Source organism: Ammospiza nelsoni, chromosome 2 (assembly GCF_027579445.1).
Source record: "Ammospiza nelsoni isolate bAmmNel1 chromosome 2, bAmmNel1.pri, whole genome shotgun sequence".
In the NCBI taxonomy this organism is placed as follows: domain Eukaryota; kingdom Metazoa; phylum Chordata; class Aves; order Passeriformes; family Passerellidae; genus Ammospiza; species Ammospiza nelsoni.
The window spans coordinates 50,374,571-50,393,732 of NC_080634.1; the positions used below are offsets into that span (position 1 = coordinate 50,374,571).

The following is a 19,162-nucleotide window of genomic DNA, read 5'->3' on the forward strand; positions in this document are numbered from 1 at the left end:
GAGGGTCAACAGTAAAAAAATATAAGCAACCTTATAGGGCAATTCATCTCTGTCTTCACCCAATGTGTCATGGCATCCAAATTATTACTTTTACAAAGGGAGGAAGATCCTCCCTTTTGTATAGCCTGTCATATCAACATGCCCAGCTCCCCATTGCCATTGTCCAGCACTGCTCCTAAAAATCCCTGAAGCCATGATATATCCAAGCACATAATTTGATGCCTGGATTCAGTGCCATAGGGAACAGACACACAGAAGAAAAGGACATTTACACAAGGAGGGGAGAATTCTGGAAATGCTACAGACGGAAAAGGGACTAGATTTGGCAAGGGAATAACAGGGTGGAACTGAAGATAATGTGACTCTGAGGAGTTATTTCCTGCAACTCCCCCTCAGCATTTGGCCTCAAAGTTTATTTAACCCAGGACATTGTTGATGTCTTATAAACACTGAGCACCCTTCAGTTACCATCTAAATAAAAACAAAGCGCAATTTCACAAGTGTGGTGCCCAGATAGGGCTTGGTAGGGGAGCAACGAGCAATATAATGTATTTGAAGCATTTCTTGTTGCTAAGGTGTTTATTTCTGAGGTGAAAAAATGCCAGGGAAAATGGCTACAGTAAGCAATAAACAATTGCATTAATCTTCCCTGTATAATGCAATCATAATTTCAGCCTGTGATTAGATACAATGAGTGACATAATAAATGATCTTGACTTGAATCACCAGCATAAATCAAACTGACATGAAAGGAATGGGAGTTGTAAACCTTAAGCTAATGTCAAATTTCTTATCAGTTTTACACGGACTCCCTGGCAGTTATTCTGTAAGTGACAAATATTTATGGGGATGCTCCCAATGTGGGGGGTGGAGAAGCACATTCAAGATCATTCCTGTAGTTGTCAAAACAAGAGGATTGTTCCTGTGACACTTAACAAATGAGATTTTGCTAGCTAAATCAAAATACCTTTTCCAAACATGTTCAAATCGGGTGCCTGACTGTCTGCCAGTCTTTGGAATGAATGTGTTGAGAAGACAGCCTCACTGAAAACTTTTTTGTCACAAGAGAGAGCCCCTGCCTGGGACGGGGTGATAAATTTCGCTTGCTCCATCAGGTCGAAAAGAAGCTCCCAGAGATGAAACAAATCTATTCATTTGCTTGTGATTATGCAATATAACCAGAGCACATTGTGTAAACATGTTTACTTATGAAATTAGGCATCAGAAGGAAAAAAAAAGAAACCTTAAGAGACATGTCAGCAAGGGTCACAATGATGGAATGCAAACAATGGCAAGCATTCTGAAGCAGAATTCCTCCCGGGATGCTAGATGCAGCATGATCTGTGGGAAAACTCTGTTTTCTGCCTTCCAGCCACAGCACTCACCTCTCCAGGGTAAGTCCATGTCATCTGCACTCTGGTGTTCCAGGCTGCAGTGACAGTGCAGTTAATTGCTAGGCTGTCTCCCTTCAGCAGCTTGACGAGACGCGGGGTGCTTAACTGAACATCAAAAATGGTGTTGGCTGCACGTGGCAAAGAGGGAGAGCGATTAGTGATGCCAGCAGGGCAGGGTGCTTTCCGGGAGGCAGGGGGTGGAGAATGCCACCTACTTTCTCTGTGCGTCAGGTACTTGGTGCTGTACGTGTGCCCAGCGACGGTCGTCTCACAGCTCAGGAGCCCGATGAATCTGTAAGTTGCCTTAGGTATTCTGAAGCCTTGCATGCTGTCCCAGATTATTGTCTTGCCATCAGGGATTAGGGTTTCTCGTGGAATCTGGAAGTGCCAAACACACGTCAGAAAAACAGCTCATCCTCGTGTCTACTCTCTAATCAAAATAGCCTAGTAAAAAAGGGATGGGGGAAAAAGCACCCAAAAAAATGCCAATCAACGTGAAAAGAATGACATTTAATAATGTGGGTTTTTCAAGTCACATTTTCATCACAAAATAGAGGAAAAACCTGAGTGAAGAATGCAAAGGCTGCATTTGTTTCCAGGATTTCATTATTTATAACAGGATGTAATTTATGACACAATAGATTGACACTACCATTAGTTTCAGCAGTTGGGCTGCTATTCTGTTTGCTCCTGGTTGGCAGCTAAAGTGCTCATCTCCAGGAACCTTTGCAATTAAGTATCCTGGTTCCAACACAGAGAAACAAATACACACTTTTCAATGGAGATGACAAATGGGCTTAATTTGCTGTCATTTTGTGGCTTTAAGAAATTCCTGCCAGGATTCAATCCATGCATTTCATATTTATTTTGCCTAAAAGACTTAAAAAACAAACAAAAAATTATTGCCATGTGGGATCAAACGTTCATTTTGTCAGCACTACAAGTTACCTTTTACATTATGATCCTTTGCACTTTAAGCCCCATTTTAATAAGATATCAAGGAAAACCTGAAGGAGTAAAGCCTAACACAGCCATTGGATCTCAGACAAAACCTCTCATTTTCAGATCAGCCATGAGTACAAAGCCTGGATATGACTCTACTTTGAGTAACACCTGTTTTAATAGTAAAAATAAGATATTTTTAAAGATGGCACAGAGCAGAGTTTAAATGAATTATGGTCATAAGGAAAGATTCCTGGATCAACTAAGCACCTTGCAGCCCTTCACTTCCCACTGTGCACCAATCTCACTGTGTCCCTTCATCTCTTTCTTCCCCTTTATTTGAGCAGAGGACTTGTGTGCTGGACAGCCCTTTCCCTCCTACAAGCAGAGCCATCATGGGTGGCTGTCGGAGGCTGGGGGAAGCAGAATGAAGTCTGTCTCCTTCCTGTGGGGTACAGCTGCTCTCTACAACGTGCCACCCTCAATGCTGCCTGTGCAGAAAGACACCCCTGAGATCACACTCACTCATCTCATGCCACTGCCTCCAAAACAACCAAGTTCACGATTAATCAAATGAGCAATAAATACAAAGCACAAAATGACGTGGTAGAATTCCTTATCTTTACAACAGCTGATAAGATGCTATAATAAGCATGCAAATCATAGGGAAGTGTGTGTAGCGCCCACACAAGTAAAGCCCATTACGTTACAGCCTGCTGGCTACCATTCAACAGTATCTTGGTCCCTACAAGCTCTGTTGCCATTCCTGTTCTAAACAAAATGCATTTTCAACTTTGGTGTAACTAGTGGTTAATAGTTATGTTTTCATAAGCTTCAATCGGATTTATCTTTTCCTGCTTTGGTGAAAATCAAACTATTTCTGAACATATTTCTGTATGTGTTTTCAGGAAGAAAGTGAAGCCAGAGGGTGAGAGCTTTCCTAGACTAGCATTTCCCACAGAATTCATTCACTGCACATTTATTACTTAATTGATGTATTACTGACTTTGTATTAGCCATACTCCAGGAATACAAAAGTAACCAAAACACCCAGAAGAGTCCTATTTTGCAACTTGTAATTGTGAGTTGTCTGGATGTCCACTAGGCTTACTTATTCTGGAGGCAAATCTTTGCCTGTACAGTTTACTCATCTGACACTCCTCAAAACCACTAGAGCTACATCTTTTTTGTATAATTCTTTTGCATCTCTGAGACTAAGTTACACTAGTCACCTGTGAAAGCATAACCCAACACTAAGTTACGAGAAGGAAAACTGAAGTCACCATGCTGATCACTGCATGGACGGTACAAGAGAGAGGATCCAAGAATAACACAATAATTTAGGTTGGAAGGGTCATCTGGTCCTGCCCCTGCGCAGAGCATGGCCAGTGTAGTTCAAGGCCTTGTCAAAAACCTTGGCCATTTGGTCATCACAGAGAGAAGTAGAAAACCTATGAAGAAACATTGTGCTGTAACAGTGAGACTCCCACTGAAGCAGCAGAAGATAAATTCAGCCACAATAATAGCTTTCAGATGGGAACCAACAGTGAGTCAGAGGCATTCAAAGAATCAGCTTGTTGCGACGGCTGCAGTAAACATGGAATTTATTGTCTACATACTAATCTGTGTGAACCCTATCACTGTGGCTCCCAGTGCATTCTTGGCCTTTTACCTTCTTTGTACTTTGTTTCAAATGCAACTATTTTTGGTATAGGCTGTGCCTCCTTCTTTGCTCCATCTTTGCTGAATGCTTTTGGTACCTGGCAGCATTAACACCGTACAGCCACGTACTGTGTATGTACATATGGTCAAGAGTTATAGCCAAGCTGTGGTTCCCCACATCTCCAGAGGCAGATTGTATTGGAAAGAGACAACTAAAAGTTTAATTTAAATGTACATTAGCTTCTCGAATGTTTGGCTTTTCTTTCATGTTTCCCCTTCCACCAACTTGGGAAGGATGAGGTGGCATTATTAAGAATTCAGATTGTCTGCGTATGTGATTCACAAAATCCCTTGGGGTTTTTTGCATTTTTTATTCCTTGTACTGAAGCTTATTTACTTCTATTCCCATGAATGTAATTGTTTTTATGATGGAGAATCCAAAAGGATTCTTGGTAAACAGATGGATTAAATAATCATATCGAAAGGTGATACTTTCTTCACTTATCAAGATAAGAACAAACGAAGAGGTAAGAGAAGTGCACAGCTGACTTGCAATAAGGTTTATCTTATTTTATGGATCCTGAATGAGGCTGCAAGAATCATGTTGATAGGAATGATGATTTCAGAGGCTCTGAATATCTAATTATTAAGCATTAGATCAAAACTATTAATTGATTTCACAGTACTTCATATGATAAGGAAAAGGCCATCAGCTCCTGCAGATAAAGGTTACATCAAGACCTGAAGGTTGAATTTGAAATATGAATTAAAAGGTTCCTCCCCTTTTCCCAGTCTATGTTCTATTCGCTTCTTAATTTTTGAAGATCCCTCTCCTATGTTATATGTGATTGTGATGCCATAAAATACAATCTGAAATTGATTGTTCAGCCTGAAAATGAAAGCAACACAGTATCTGAAAAGGTTGACTAAGGTAAAGATGAAGTTTGAGTAAAAAAATAGTTTGTAGTTTTGAAGACGGATTATAAACCTTTCCCATATTGGTCCGCTAAGAAGTAGCACTGCAAAGAAACAAACGCTGGAGGCAGTGCTCATGCAACTGTAGGGATTCCTTCCAGGAGAGAGAGATTATTAAAAATATTTTGTGTTTTTACTTCCTGGCAATGTAGAAAGCAGAAACTAATGACTCTAAAGCTGGTATTTTCTTTCCAGTTCCAGAGGACTGCTTTATGAGGACACCAAATTCTTCCTTTATCACTAATGGAAAACACAAAATAGCTCTTGCCATTTCTCCAGCAGTAGTATGCCTGCAGCTGTGGAATGCATTTAACACATCTCTTAATTGCCCTGTGAGTAAAACCGTGCTGGAATCTTCATATAAGGGTGTAATAGAAGATAAATAAAGTAAGATATGATGTAATACATTGTAGCTTACATGCTTCAGGAAATTCTAGGATTAATTAGGGAACAAATTTATTTTTCCTGGAATTCAAAACATGTAAGCAACCAATCCTTTCTTTCAAGGCTTGGCTCTACCTCTTCCTTCTCCTTCTGAGAATCTTACATCTGGTTTTGATGGTGTAAAGCTGTGCCTTACACTACAAGCCCAAGCTAAAGGCAAGTTGATATTAAAATAAAAAAGAGAAGCTACATTTTAATCTTCTACAAATAAGGAGAATTTTTTTAATATTGTTTAATGAGAGAAACCTGACAGGAATTTTCTCAAGTAGAAATCGAATTTCAGATGCAACACTATAGTGCCCAAATAAATTCCCACTTTACAACACCCCTTCTATGGAATGCTACATCTCGCTTTTGATTCCCTTGCCACACAATCTTGTGCATCTTCTTGCAAGAGAACTGTATGTGTGTGTGTACCTACACAGACAGGGTAATGTCCTGGGTCAGATCACTTTCTTTTCTTTGCATTTTGTTCTCTTTCATGGAATTTAACAGGCTAAAACCAAGCAGTAAAATCAGTATCTATATTAACAAAGCAGCACTTGAAAGAATTGATAAAATTTGTGGTTGGTGTAAAGCTCTACAGTCAAAGAATAATCAAAGACTTATGTTGCACTAGATAAGTACCTTACAGTGGTATTGTTTGGCAATTGCACATTATTCTGTAAAGAGACAAACCTCCTTTCCTTTTAACAGTGATGAACTTTCATTGCCACTATGTACATAACTCCCTTTATTTAGAAATAAAACTTCTTTGCCACCTCCACCTAATTTTTCAGGAAAAAAAAAAAAGGAGGTAACTTTGAAAAAATGCCCCATTCTCAGTCTTGATACCAAGCACTTTACTGCATACATATGGTTCAGTTAGCTGTCCATGTAACTCTTAAGGTATCTAGGAGACAAATGTTTTCCTAAAACATGGAAATACCTTTTTTTTTTCCTTTCTCTCTGAAACTAGCCCTACCACATCAAATGTTGCAGTTTCCCTGTAAAGTTTCCCCAGAAAGAAAAGCCATCCCTTGCCTAAGTGTGCTCACATGTCAAAGGAAGCAGCAAAGTCTCTGGTGGGAGTGAGGTAGGGCAAAGGCTTGCAAAGATCCTTGTACTGCCACAGCAAGTCCCCAGGGACTCACCGCCTCTTCCAGAGGACAGAAGAGGAAAAGGGAGGAAGGGCAGGGGAAGAAGTGGGAGGAAATCTCTTCTCCTAACAAGAAATTCCTTCCTGGGCTTAAGAAACCTTTGCCAGTGAGGATTTAATAAAGTACTATGAAAAGCTTAAGTTTCTTCAGAAAATTTCCACCCTTTTAGGAGATGTGATGAAGTCTTTCTGTGCAACTCAAAATGAAGCCTCCAGGGTTGAAATATTTCTGAACACATTGACACCCAGAAACATTGCATAAGAAATATTAAATTGTCAAAATATTTCAAAAGCATTACAATAGCTGTAAACAAACAAACAAACAAAAACATCATCCACAGTAACACTTTCAGAGCATGCTCGGATAGAGGTACCTTTTTTAAAGTAACAGCAATGTTTGGATCTGTGACTCTGCATGGAATGATCATTTCTCTTCCTACAGCCATGTTTATTATTTTAGGTATATCACTGTGCATCTCTACAAATGGATTGCTTGTATCTGCAAAAGAAGAAAAAATAAAGGTTAAAATGTGAAATCTTAAGGCACTGCATGGGAATTGTAACACTGCATACAGACTTAAAAAAACAGACTAACCCTGTCTGTAATGAAAGCTAAACAAAGTCCTGAAACCAATCTTCTGTTTACTTTTGTCTAAACATATTCATCAAACTATTAAGTATTTGAAGGTGTATGTATCATTCAATAACAGTATCAGTACTTTGAAATTTTCTTTAAATTTCAGGACAGTTGAAGCCCATTTTTCCATTACAGCAACACCTCTACTGCTGAGATATCTGCTTCTTATTTCATGGCATTTGTATCTTTTTATCACCAGGAAAAGTAAATGTATGGGAAGTGAGCTGAAATTCACGTATCAGGAACCCCCTATAAAGCACATCTTCCTGATGTCTGCAAGGAAATTGATAGGAAAAATTCACACTGACTACATCAGGAGAAAGAATCTACCATGATTATCCAGACATTTTTTCACCTCCGAGCATATGGACTAGAGAGAGTTAATTCTTCTCCTCCTTCCCACTATCACAATACCTATGTGTCTCTTTTTTATGTGACAAGGTAAATGAAAATGCCAGGAAAACATTAATTCCTCTTGAGTCAAAGCTACAGCTTGGCAGAGTAATTTACCGTCCCTTGAACAATCCCTTTAACAAAGGGCATTGTCATAAATAGCTTGCGCTGGGAACAGAGAACATTGCTGGTGCTATTGTTTGGGCCACTTAACAAAGAGGGGCTTAAGCCACAGGCTCTGGCTCCAAATCTTCTTTGCAGGTGTTCAGATCTGAAGTTTCAGTTTGACTCACATTGCAGATAGACTACCTCCAAATTCACATAAGGTTTGGTTTTTAACTCCTAAAAAAAGCAGAACATTAAGATCTTAATTCTGTGCTTATCTACAGCTCTAATGTTTTTTCAGGCAAATCCCATTATTTTCACTCAGTCAAAAATCCTAGAAATAACAATGGAAATCTTTCTTGGATAAGAAATTAGTAAAGTTAGCAAGAATCAATCCCTTATAAAACCTCAAACTGTAACACTTGATTTAAGTGTTCTGGCCCCAAACTTCTGCGTGTTGACCTATGTTCACTCGAGCAGTTCTTCAAGTAAGTTACTTTTGCTTGTCTTTCAAAAGTATGATATGCACTTCCCAGGGTCATCAAACTGTTCTGCCCTTAGGATCCTCTTTTCTTACTACATGCAATAATATTTTTGTTTCAGACATCAAACAGGAAGAGAAATGGATTCTGGTCTAATTTGTACCAGTGAGAATTCTAAGGCAGAAGATCTCAAATGTACTCCAGGATACACAAAAATCCTTGCTAAAGCGGTTTAATGAAACTTATACAAACTTTCTGAAATGAAACCCACAAAGTATTATTTAATAGTAGGTATTAAATGTCCACTGAGATAGCGAAAGGAACTTATGAGTAATAGAGGATGCATATGTAATAAAAAATGCCCTGAGGACTTGTTAGGCTGACATTTCCTCTGCAGGACGATTCAAGGAAAGACCAAGAATGAACCTGTTTGTAGCACAGGGAAGAGAACCTTTTTTGTTTCAGGGACTGCAGCACAGAAGAGGTCACCTGCCCCTTAACATCACCAGACAAACCGATTTACTACTCCCCAAAGACTCGTTTGTCTTTGTCACAAAATTAAGAGCTTCTGCCCAAAACCAGCAAGCTTTGCAAAGTGGTTTCCTGTACCATAATCTCCAGATCATTGTAAGTGTGAGGAAGAGCTGTTCTGGGGACTGCCGGTGCTGTCTGCAGACAGTGTCACCACTGACTGATGCCAGTATTGAGGCAGTGGGGGCTGTGCAGCTCAGACCTCGCAGGATTCCTGCCGGGCCAGGAAACCAGCATAAAACACCATGTTTTCCTTCTTCTTCTTCAGTGGAAACGCACGTCCACACCTGAAGCAGCCAACAAAGAGCTGTACGAGAGCAGCTGAAATCCCTGGTTGCCCTTGGCGGGCTCCAAGGCTGGTGACAGCTCCCGTGGTGCCCTCCGTGCGTTGTGCGCCGAGGCGTTGCCGTGCCCCGCTATTCGCGTGCAGAGCTCCCATTGACATCACCGGGGACTTCCGCCGTGGGCCAGAGGGCAATCGATGGCCCCGAGTGCTCCAAATGTCTTCCTGCTTTTGATTAAAAGGAATACGCATCATGTTTCCTAAGCACAGTTTTGTTTTCATAATGAGCATGGAGGCTCTTCCTGGTTCCCTTTGATTTTATTCTTCTTCCATCATAAAGGCCCTAACGGGATACTCTTGGTGCCTCAAGATCAGAATCTGGTGCAGACTTTACCAGCCTGGATCAGGCAAAGCTGAACACACACCAGCGCCAGGGCAGCTTATGCCACCTTGGCAGGGTTTGCCAACAACATGGAATTCTTCTGTCCCCCAGGCAATAGCTCTCCTTGCCTTTTCTTTTCCTCTTTCCTTCCCATCACAACCCCAGCTACTGCCATTAGCTCCCATTACATTCCTTCTCAATTTCTTCCTGAGGGAAGGTAAATGAACCTTCCCCACATAGCTGGTTGGCAGCACATCTGGCATGACTTAATTTCCCACCAGCGTCTTTTGAGCCAGTTTCACTCAATTCTATGTTCATAAAGTCCTAGATGTGAAAGGAACATCACAGACTGACCTATTTTGAAGGCCACATCCAGGTTACACATTCAGCTTCATTGGGATTCGGAATGGAAGATCTAAGGGGTTGACCTTGTTTTTATGAATTATTGATTTGGGTTGTTGTTTTATTTGTTGGGTTTTTCCCTTCAGCCCTGCCTGTGAGGTTAGAAAAATGAAAGCTGGATAGCCAGAATACTTACGTATGTTAAAGGTTACTTAAAAATCAGTTTAGTGTATTTTTAAATTATACCTAGAATGAATGACTGTGTGCTGGGTTGACTGTGTTCTTTACAATATCTCTCAGTTACAATCAACATGAAACCACAAAGAGCACTCATGAAATCACAAAATCCATGAAGGTCATTTGCTATATTGTTAAAGAGCATAAATAGCAGCTTTTTTGCTAAGCTGGTTGGCAGCCAGATAAAAAGGTGATAAGAGACTTAGCACATGCAGTATTATGTCTGGTATCAGTAACCTGTCTAGGCTATTTATGGGATTTGCACAAACAACTAAATTAGCCAACACTGAAATGCCAAATTCAGAAACAGTGGAGAGGGTTTTTCTTTCCACAAGCTTCAGCTACTGTTCTTGGGTTTGTTTTGTTTTTAATAATCTGAGCTATGTAAGTCAGAGGACTTACAAATACACTTGCAAGAAGAAAAGTCTCTGCAGGAAAATCTAAGCTCCTTGAAATCTCTAAAATCTTATCCTCTGAAGTTCTTCCAAAACCCCTTCTTATACTTGGCTCATCCTTAAGATTCTTTTCAGGCTAGAAGAGGTGAAATATTTTCATCACATGCACATAACACCCTTTTCCCTCGTCCATGTGAAAAGGACCATAGTCTTTAGTAAAGAACAGGCATGCAGACTTCATTGAAGTTCATGGGCCAACTGAATCCCTTTCCATTGAAGGGATTAAACCTCCTTAACTTTATTTATCCCAGATAAATTATTGGGGCTGTTCAGAAGTAATTCCAAAAGAATCTTGCACACTGAGAGTCATTCCAGCCTCCCTTGCACATCTACAATACAGACATTTCTCACTGAGCTAGGAGCCAAATCACTGGTATTGTCCCTGGTGAGAAAAGGGGAATTTTGCAACGGGACTCATCTGACTTGTTTTAGACATCTGCTTTACCATGAGGTGAATCACGCCCTAGGAAATGTGTCTGTTGAACCGGCCCACATGCCTAATTTCCTTAAAGAAAAACAATCCCATTTTGTACGTCTTATTCTAGAAGAAAGGTTGTTCCACTCGTGCCTCTAGTAAACCTGTAAAATAACACTCTTCAAATACAAAGTATGTCTAAACCTTGAAAGAAAACCTGATAGAGTATTCCCCTTCTTGTTTGTTTTTCTTTCTTTTACCTGGACTTTTATGATTATTAATTTATATCTAGAGCACACTCTGACACAAAGAATTTCTAATACAATTGTACAACAATTTTTAGGCAAGATGGTTTGCTTTACTTTGAGACTAGTTACACTATGCTATTGTCAACACATGACACAAATAAAACACAGTTAAAAATCTTCAGGAAAAATAGTCATATTAGCCAGGAAATCCACGACAGAGCTATTACTATGTTCAGCAAGCAATCCCTAGAAAGGCTAACGGATACTAGGAATGCTCTTTCAGATGTATCCCTCCATTGTGGTGGCTCACCCTGGAAAGATGATTGTTTCAGTAGGAGCTGTGAGCCTTGGTGAGGGAGCAGGACCACGGAGGGGTCACTGCAGAGCTTTGGGTGCAGCCAAAGGGAGGGCACACGCTCCGCTCCCCACGGTGTCCTGTGATACGGAGCCCGTGTACACGCAATGACAAAAGCGCGGCAATTATAGGCCATTGACGTCAGCGAGTCCTAGAGATCTCTGTTTTGTAACAGGAACCTCATTAGAAGCTAAAAATGTGTCCGCATACTTGATACAGCTGCAACATAGTTTAATTCCAACGGGTTTCCTCCTCATAACAGAAGCGCTATCATAGTACTGACTCCGACGGTGTAAGCCAAAACCATACTGCTCATAGGCTAAAACTGTGCCAAAAGCAAAGACAAAAAAAGGCATGGAGAGGAAGAGTTTCCCAGGCCTGAGCAGGTTCTTTTATCAGTGTGTTATTTGTAAATAAGGAGAAAAAGGAAAAAGAAGAAAATTCTCCCTTTCTGTTAGATCTCAGGGTGTTTAGTCTTACTGCTTTTTTTACACGTTGAATTATTTTGACTCTGATGCTTCTGATTTAGGAGACCCTTTTGCAGAACTCTTTGGATACCCTCCATGTTTTGCAACAATAGTATCTTTAGGATTACAGGAGTCAATCCATTCAAGCTAAATCTTAAATGCATGTCAGTTCTGGGTCTGGATTCAGCTATCTGTCAGCAGGAGGACCTCCCAGAGAGGTGCCCAGGAAGTTCTAAAAAACTCAGAATCTGCAGCATAGAACTTCGGTGTTTGAAAATGAGCTCAGAATCACAGATGTTTTGGGATTTCAAAGGTTTACATTTTGAACAATTCCCTAATGATAAAGCCCTTCATTTTGGACTTCTGAGCCCAAGACATACATCAAACCAAATACATTCAGCTAGTGGGCATGTTCAACATTCTAGGCATTGGTGAGCACAAATACTCTCAGGGCCTGCACCTTTAATTACACAGCTCTGATTTGCCTCAACTGGCTCAAATCCTCTCAAAGCAAGAAATTTATTCTAAGCTTGTTCTCCAGATTTCTTGAAAAGTAGGTGATGAACAGTACATACCAGAAGCTTCTTTCATTCTCTGTTAAGTATAGAAAGAGAATAGACAACTAACACAGCCTAGAGGATTAAAACATGTCTGATTTTAAAACATGTCTCTATCTGCAAGGAAAAGTAAGTGACCAGAAGACATACACCACAGGATTATGAGAAAAGACAAGGAGAGGGAAAACACTGACTAGGAAATGGGCTACTGCCTCAGAGCAAAAATAGTTTTACTTTGAGAAGAATTCTGTTCTCTGTTGCAGAAGAATTAAGATTTTACTCTTGTATATTACTTGCCAAAAGCAGTCTTCATCACAGAAAATAGCAACACTTCAACTTGAATCACAGTTTGCTTAAATTCATGCAAAAATATAACATTATATCAATGTAATTGAACTTACAAGCTTTTTCTCTGTCATATCATGGGAGCAATTGTTCAAAGGGAAGAAATTATGAGAGTAGAGAATTAAGAGTACTACACATTTTTTAAGACAGTGAATGAGCTCCAGCAATTGAAAAGTGCCTTGGAGATATTGGGACAAAGCAGACAGAAAGAAAAGCCCTTAGTAGTCTCCCCAGGGAAATTTACATAGGATTCAGAGCAGCCTGCTGATAATTTGGTGTTTCTTATATGTCTTTATTCCATCATTATCTCTTTTCAAGCAGAAAATTCCCCATGCCTCACTGCAATGTAGACAGCAAGCGTTCATTGCAAATCTTTCCTTTTTACTGTTAGGCTGTATTTTCCCTTACTAAACAAAGCTCTGAGCAGTTCTGGGTCTGGGACAGTAGAGAAATTGGCAAAGAAGTTTGCTTCATTTCAGATTTTTCCCATGGCTCTTGTGGAAAGTCAGGCCATCAGTTTTCTTGAGGCAAAGATGAAGACTCTTAAGAGAATTAATTTCCCTTGCCTAATGTCTCAATTCCTGAGCTGTGTGGGGTCAAGAGTTGTGGAGACACTCTGTGCACTCACTCCCCTCTGCAACTCAGTAGTGACCTCTCCAGCTGAAGAGGGGTGGTGTCAGGACTAGCTCCTCCAAGGCAAGTCACCAGCCTGCCTCTCCTTGACCCCTAAAAGCAGGACTTCAGAAATGCTTCAAGTCATCCTGGGGCCTGTGGGACTCTCCCTGGGGCAGTCTCCTTCTCATTACCTTGTCTCCTGTCTTTTTCTATACCAGATAATTTTCTGCTGAAGCTTGCATTCATCACTGAACCAAAGGACTTACTGGGTTTATTGTGGTCTGGTCTTTGGGCTTTTTTTTTTTTAATCCAGTTCATATTCAGTATCACTCCAATTACGGAAATGAAGAACATTTTTAAAACAATAAGTGATGACTTCCTGTACAAACAATATCAACTTTCCTGATTTGGATTCTGTGTTTGTAAATAGCAACTATTTGTTCTCATCTGCAGCATGCTAAGACATGGGAAACAGGCACCTTGGAGATCCACATGGAGCTAATATGGGAAATGGACTGACACAACGTCCTGTCACAGGAAACAATACAAGACTAGGAGGGACCCAAATTTCACAAATGTTTATTTCCTAAACACCCACGAATTAATGCAGAGTAAAACTAGACTCAGGAAAGAGAGTCTTCACAGAGGATTTAGTTACCCCCACTTCAACCCCACTTGAGCTAGAATAATTGAATTTCATGCATATTTACAGAAACAGTGACTCATACTAAGAGACAGGTAGAAAAGAGATAGGGATAATGAGATAGCATAGAGAAAGAAAATACTTTTTCTAATACATACTTATCAGAAAGGGTGAGTTTTGGTACTCAGTATCTTGTTTCTTTCTAGCTTACTAAACAATTCTTCCTGAAATTGTAAAGTTTGGGAAGACTAATGGACCTTTCTCCACCTTAGTGCAGAGTGACACTTCCAACAGGCATCAAATGAGCAGCTACCTTGCAGCCTCCCTCATCATCCATAGTTTTCCCTAAATTTCAGGTGTGCTTCCTGGGACACAACTAACACTTCAATCTTAAGAAATTTGTTTTCAATCAAAATGATTGCCAAATTCAGAAAATTAACATACCAGAGAGGTCTAAGGTAATGGACCTTAGACCATTAAAATATTTAAGGAACAGGTTTGTTCCTTAAACATTTTATTTCTTTTTTGGCAATTAAGGTAGGAGGAGTTATAAAATCTAGCCATCTCTTCAACAGTGACATCAAGATTTGTGACTGAATGCCCTTGAAAAACCAACAAAACCGAGACACTCAGACAGCCTTCTTTAAATGATTAGCAGGGATGGAAGAACAGGGGTTGTTCTTCCATCCCTGCTAAAACAATTTCTGCAATGATACATTTCTCTTCCATCACCATGGGAATTCTGCAGATAATCTTGGTTTACCATCATCTAACTGAAGGTGCCTTTTAAATGCAGGGAAGCCACATACAAGTTGGGAAGCAGTGAAGAGTTGGAAGACTGGTTGTGTCTCTCATTTGTAAAAATTTAGGATACAGAAAAATTTACTCTTCAAACAGGTAAGGGACAAAGAGAATGCAAAGGCATCCCTTATATGGTAAAGTCAGTTTAGCAGAGAGTTGCTTCTCATGCAGTGAATGGAGAGCGTTGTGGGTAGGTCTCAGGGATGATGTCCAAGGTGGGAAGTTCAAGAAGGTCCCGTGATGGGAAACTTGCAAAAGGCATCTGAGGAAATTGTACATTTCCCTAGGCTACAGGCTGTTGATCACTAAATGATTATCCTATTTTGGCTATTCTTCCATGGATGCATCTGTTGTTGGATTTACAGAGAATCATATGAGAAGAGCTGGGTGATGAAAACACTGCAGCATATTTCAGATGAAGGAAAGTAGGATAAACAGCCAATAGTGCTCAATAAAGCAGCACACAGTAATGGGGAGAGCTATCTTGTTTTCTAACAGTGTAGGGAGAGGTCCACTTCATTCTGCTTTTTCACAGTGCTAGTCTCACTCTTCATATCACAAAATGAAAACAAAGGCTAATTCACTCTGATGTGAACTCATTGGATGCAGCAGACCCAAAATTTGGAAAACTTCCAGTTGCACGTTCTCTATAACATGGGCTTACAAAACCTGTGAGTCCTGAAATACTACAGTAATCTATTAACATTACTGTGTAAAAACAACGAAAAACTAAAGTATTAATTAAATCCCTAAAGTGTCAATAATTTGTTCCTTTTTGTTGTGTCTATTGAATTAAACTCTTCTCAGAAGTGTCTGATTAATACCCTGGAAGGAAGCAGGATCAGAAAGAAATTTCTTTTGTAGTCTAACTGACCTAATTCCAGCACTTCCCATACATTACACAATACTTGTTTGCTGAAAGCAACTCTGTGTTTAATTTGATTCCATTTATTCTAGATTTTTTCAATCTGTGTGCCATGGATTACAGAGGTTATTTTTAAATATGATTTCACATGCAAATAGTAATTTTCTGCAGCATGAGGCAAGCCACTGATCTGACAGGCAGCTTTAGCATCCTTCAGCTGCCTAGAAATAACATCACACAGGATATGGTTTCTGATACCTATTTCACATATTCACTTGTAGTCTACTTCCATCTGGACTCCCGTTTTCTCTAGGCAAATGGTTGGATTGGGTCTTTTCTTGCTTCATTTTTTTTTCTAACTGATAAAAGATTACCATTTGTATCTGCAAGTTCTGAGAAAGAAAACTTTATACATTAATTGGCAAATTAACATTATGCAAGGCTGAAAATGTAATTCAAAACTCAGCCCCAGCTGAACTGCCTTACTTTTCCACTTTGCTGTATTGCAGAGCAAGTACCAGGAAGTGTTAAAAAAACTGAATCTTACCGTTAATAAATACATAGACTGTAGATTCCTTCTTCTTTTTTGCTGGACTTGTGGGGTATTTGCAGCTATAATTTCCAGTGTCACTTGCTTGAGTTCTGCTCAAGGTCAGACTGCTGCAGGACTGCTTCCCATTCCTTCCACAGGCATATTTAATTACTTTCAGCCTTTTGCTATCCTTGCTAAGAGTTTCAGGCAAAGACCATGAATGAACCATTTCCCCCCTGCAAACACAGATAAGGAAGCAGAAACAATTATGCTGGGCTGCAATTATATAGCTCCAGTTCCCAAGCTTTCTTTTTTATTATATCAGGCTATTTATGGGGTTCTCTTTTATCTTGTTTTCCAAAAACAACAACGGAAACAACAAAGAACTATTAAACAATTGCCATTGAAGTTCACTCCCCACCTTTCCCCACAACACAAGGTTTAATTTTTTTCTAATTTCAGTTACAAAAAAAAGAAAGTGTCAGGTTTATGAAGTCCCTGCCAAATTATCATAATCCAACTCAGCTGGTTACCTGCAGGTGAGATTTAAAGTCTGGCCGGCTTGAACAACGTGCTGTATGCCATTTATACTCAGCTCAGGAACTTTTAGTTTTGATCCTGAACCAGATCCTAGAAAAACAAAGAAAAAACCAAAACATTAACAAAGTCAAATAATTCTGCTTCCAGTCCACTCACATTTATGCTGTTATACTGGAAAGGAAAAGAAAAGAAAACTGTGCCTCTTTCACCACACATACTCTCTTCCTTTGAGCAAAGTCCTGTTGCCCTGACTCAGGACTCAACCTTCCAGCAGCATTACTCAGGAAAGAAAATAGAATTGAAACCTATTAGTAATGACTTTGCTCTCAAATTTTTGACTGAACATATAATGAAGAAACTTGAGGACCTCATGGATCCACATCTAACCAAGGAAGTGTGCCCCCAGCACCACTGGCTGCATTTCCTCAGGAAACACAGCCATGGCAGCCACTTCAATGGGGAGGGTAAATTCAGCCACTCCCACGGCAAGAGTCAAGTACTGACTCCTAAGATACCAAAATCCCACTCAAACAACTTGCTGCAAGGCTGAAACTGACATGGAAGGAGTGAAATGCATTAAGGCTCTTCCCTTTCTGGCTGGAGGTCATAGCACTCTTATTCATGGCCCCTCACCAGCTGCAGGCTTCCTGCCAACAAAGTAGCACCAAAAGGTAGACCTTTACAGTAAATCCTGAGAACAAGATCCAGACACCTTCCAGACCAGATTTGCTGCTTGTTTGAGAAAGCAAGCATGTTGGTGTGGCCAGACCATTCTGGCATGGGTGAAAGCCTTGGTGTCAGCATGACACGAGGTGGCTGAGGACAGCTGAAAACATCCAGGTGGGTTTTGTGAAGTCTACATGGAGGCATTTTTAAGAAGACCATGGAAGAGCTCCATGGTCAGAAAACCAGAAGAGCATGAGATCTTCCTTCTCATCAAGTCAGGAGGTGCTGGCTGGAAAGACATAATGATTTATCTTTGCCCTATAATAGGCTGTGGCCACAAAAGCTTTCATGGCAAGCTGACAGAAGAACATGCCTTAGGGAAGAAGCAGTGCTTGATCCATCCCACTGCCCTTGCACTGACAGCAAAATGTTCCAGAAGCTGGGAACACAATGTAAAAACATTTCAAAACAGTTAAAAGTTGAAAACCAGTTGTAGTCTGATTGGGACTCAAGCGTAATTTGTAAATATTTCATTGTTGAGAGAGAGCAACAGCAACTATCCCAAACCACTTTACTCCAAGAGAAAGTATTACCCTGTCAACAAATGGGAGAAACCCCATCTCATAGTAAAGGCAGATAATGCAGATCTTTCTCCTAGAACTCAGTCAAGTACAGTTTTAGCTTAGCTATTTTAAGTCCTTCCAAGAGGTCCCTGCACAGCCAAGTATGAGCAGCTGTATGCACCAAACATAGTAGAAATACATGAACCTTTCTTGGGGCTACGTATCACCAATCAGAAAAGCTTCCCTCTTTTGTTGACTAGAGAAGGAACTTTTGGACACCAGTTCCTGCTGAGATTGGTGACTAAAATTTAGATGAATAAACACATCAATGCCAATGGCTGCTCCAAATTTGGGAGCTTTCTTTTTAGCCCTGGATATCTTACATAAGATGTGGCTCCAGTAGTTTTCGATATATTCTATCATCTCTGCCAATTCAAAACAAGATTTAAAAGCTACACTTGAACATAGACGTAAATAAAATTTGAGCTCACTTGCACAAGCTGCACGCAAGAGCATAACAACTTTTCAGAATAAAGAGATCTGGACTACACCTCAAATAACACTATAGATTTGAATGGTGAGACTGTCCACATACACAGACTTCCTCTGCGATTTGTCTAGATAATCGTATTTCTAACTAGAAATTAATATATTCTAGCAGCTGGTAAGAGAGGAGAAAAATGGTGCAGCAAATCTATGAAGAAGTAATTGTTACGTGATATGCATTGCAAACATACATTTCTCAGGCCTGCCCTTTAGGAATCTCAACTCTGAAGAGCTGGTTCCCCCAAAGTGTGCTCTGTGCTTTTATGGGATAGTCTCCCATAGATGCTTACAGTCTATGAGTCTTCTCATTCACCATTCTGAAACAATGCCTCTGAGGCTAATCACTGAGAAATTGAGATAAGATGTTACAACAGCCTAGGCAGCTGCTTGGAGAGCAACTCAGGCACTCTGGTTGAGAGGGTTAGTCAACATCCTCTAGCTAAACAATCTGATGGTTTTGTGAAACTCCCTCATTTCATTTGCATTCCTCTTGTCATCCCAGAATTGAAGGGTCAGATGCTCTCCCAAGAAGACAGAGTTTATATCCAGCTTTATGAATCTTGGTTTTTACTTTGGAGAAAGGTTGACCTCAAGCTTCTCTG

The 19,162-nt window shown here is 40.1% G+C and overlaps 1 protein-coding gene across 1 annotated transcript in view; it reads right to left on the reverse strand.

Moving 5' to 3' along the window:
• The window catches only part of FLT1 (fms related receptor tyrosine kinase 1), a 107,673-nt gene that overhangs the window by 75,562 nt on the left and 12,949 nt on the right, over positions 1 to 19,162 (reverse strand). Inside the window, exons 2-6 of the mRNA XM_059467153.1 lie at positions 16,779 to 16,875; positions 16,261 to 16,481; positions 6,930 to 7,054; positions 1,610 to 1,772; positions 1,386 to 1,522 (exon numbers count right to left, since the gene is read on the reverse strand). Coding sequence (XP_059323136.1) covers positions 1,386 to 1,522; positions 1,610 to 1,772; positions 6,930 to 7,054; positions 16,261 to 16,481; positions 16,779 to 16,875 — 743 coding nt within the window. The remainder of the gene's footprint in view (positions 1 to 1,385; positions 1,523 to 1,609; positions 1,773 to 6,929; positions 7,055 to 16,260; positions 16,482 to 16,778; positions 16,876 to 19,162) is intronic.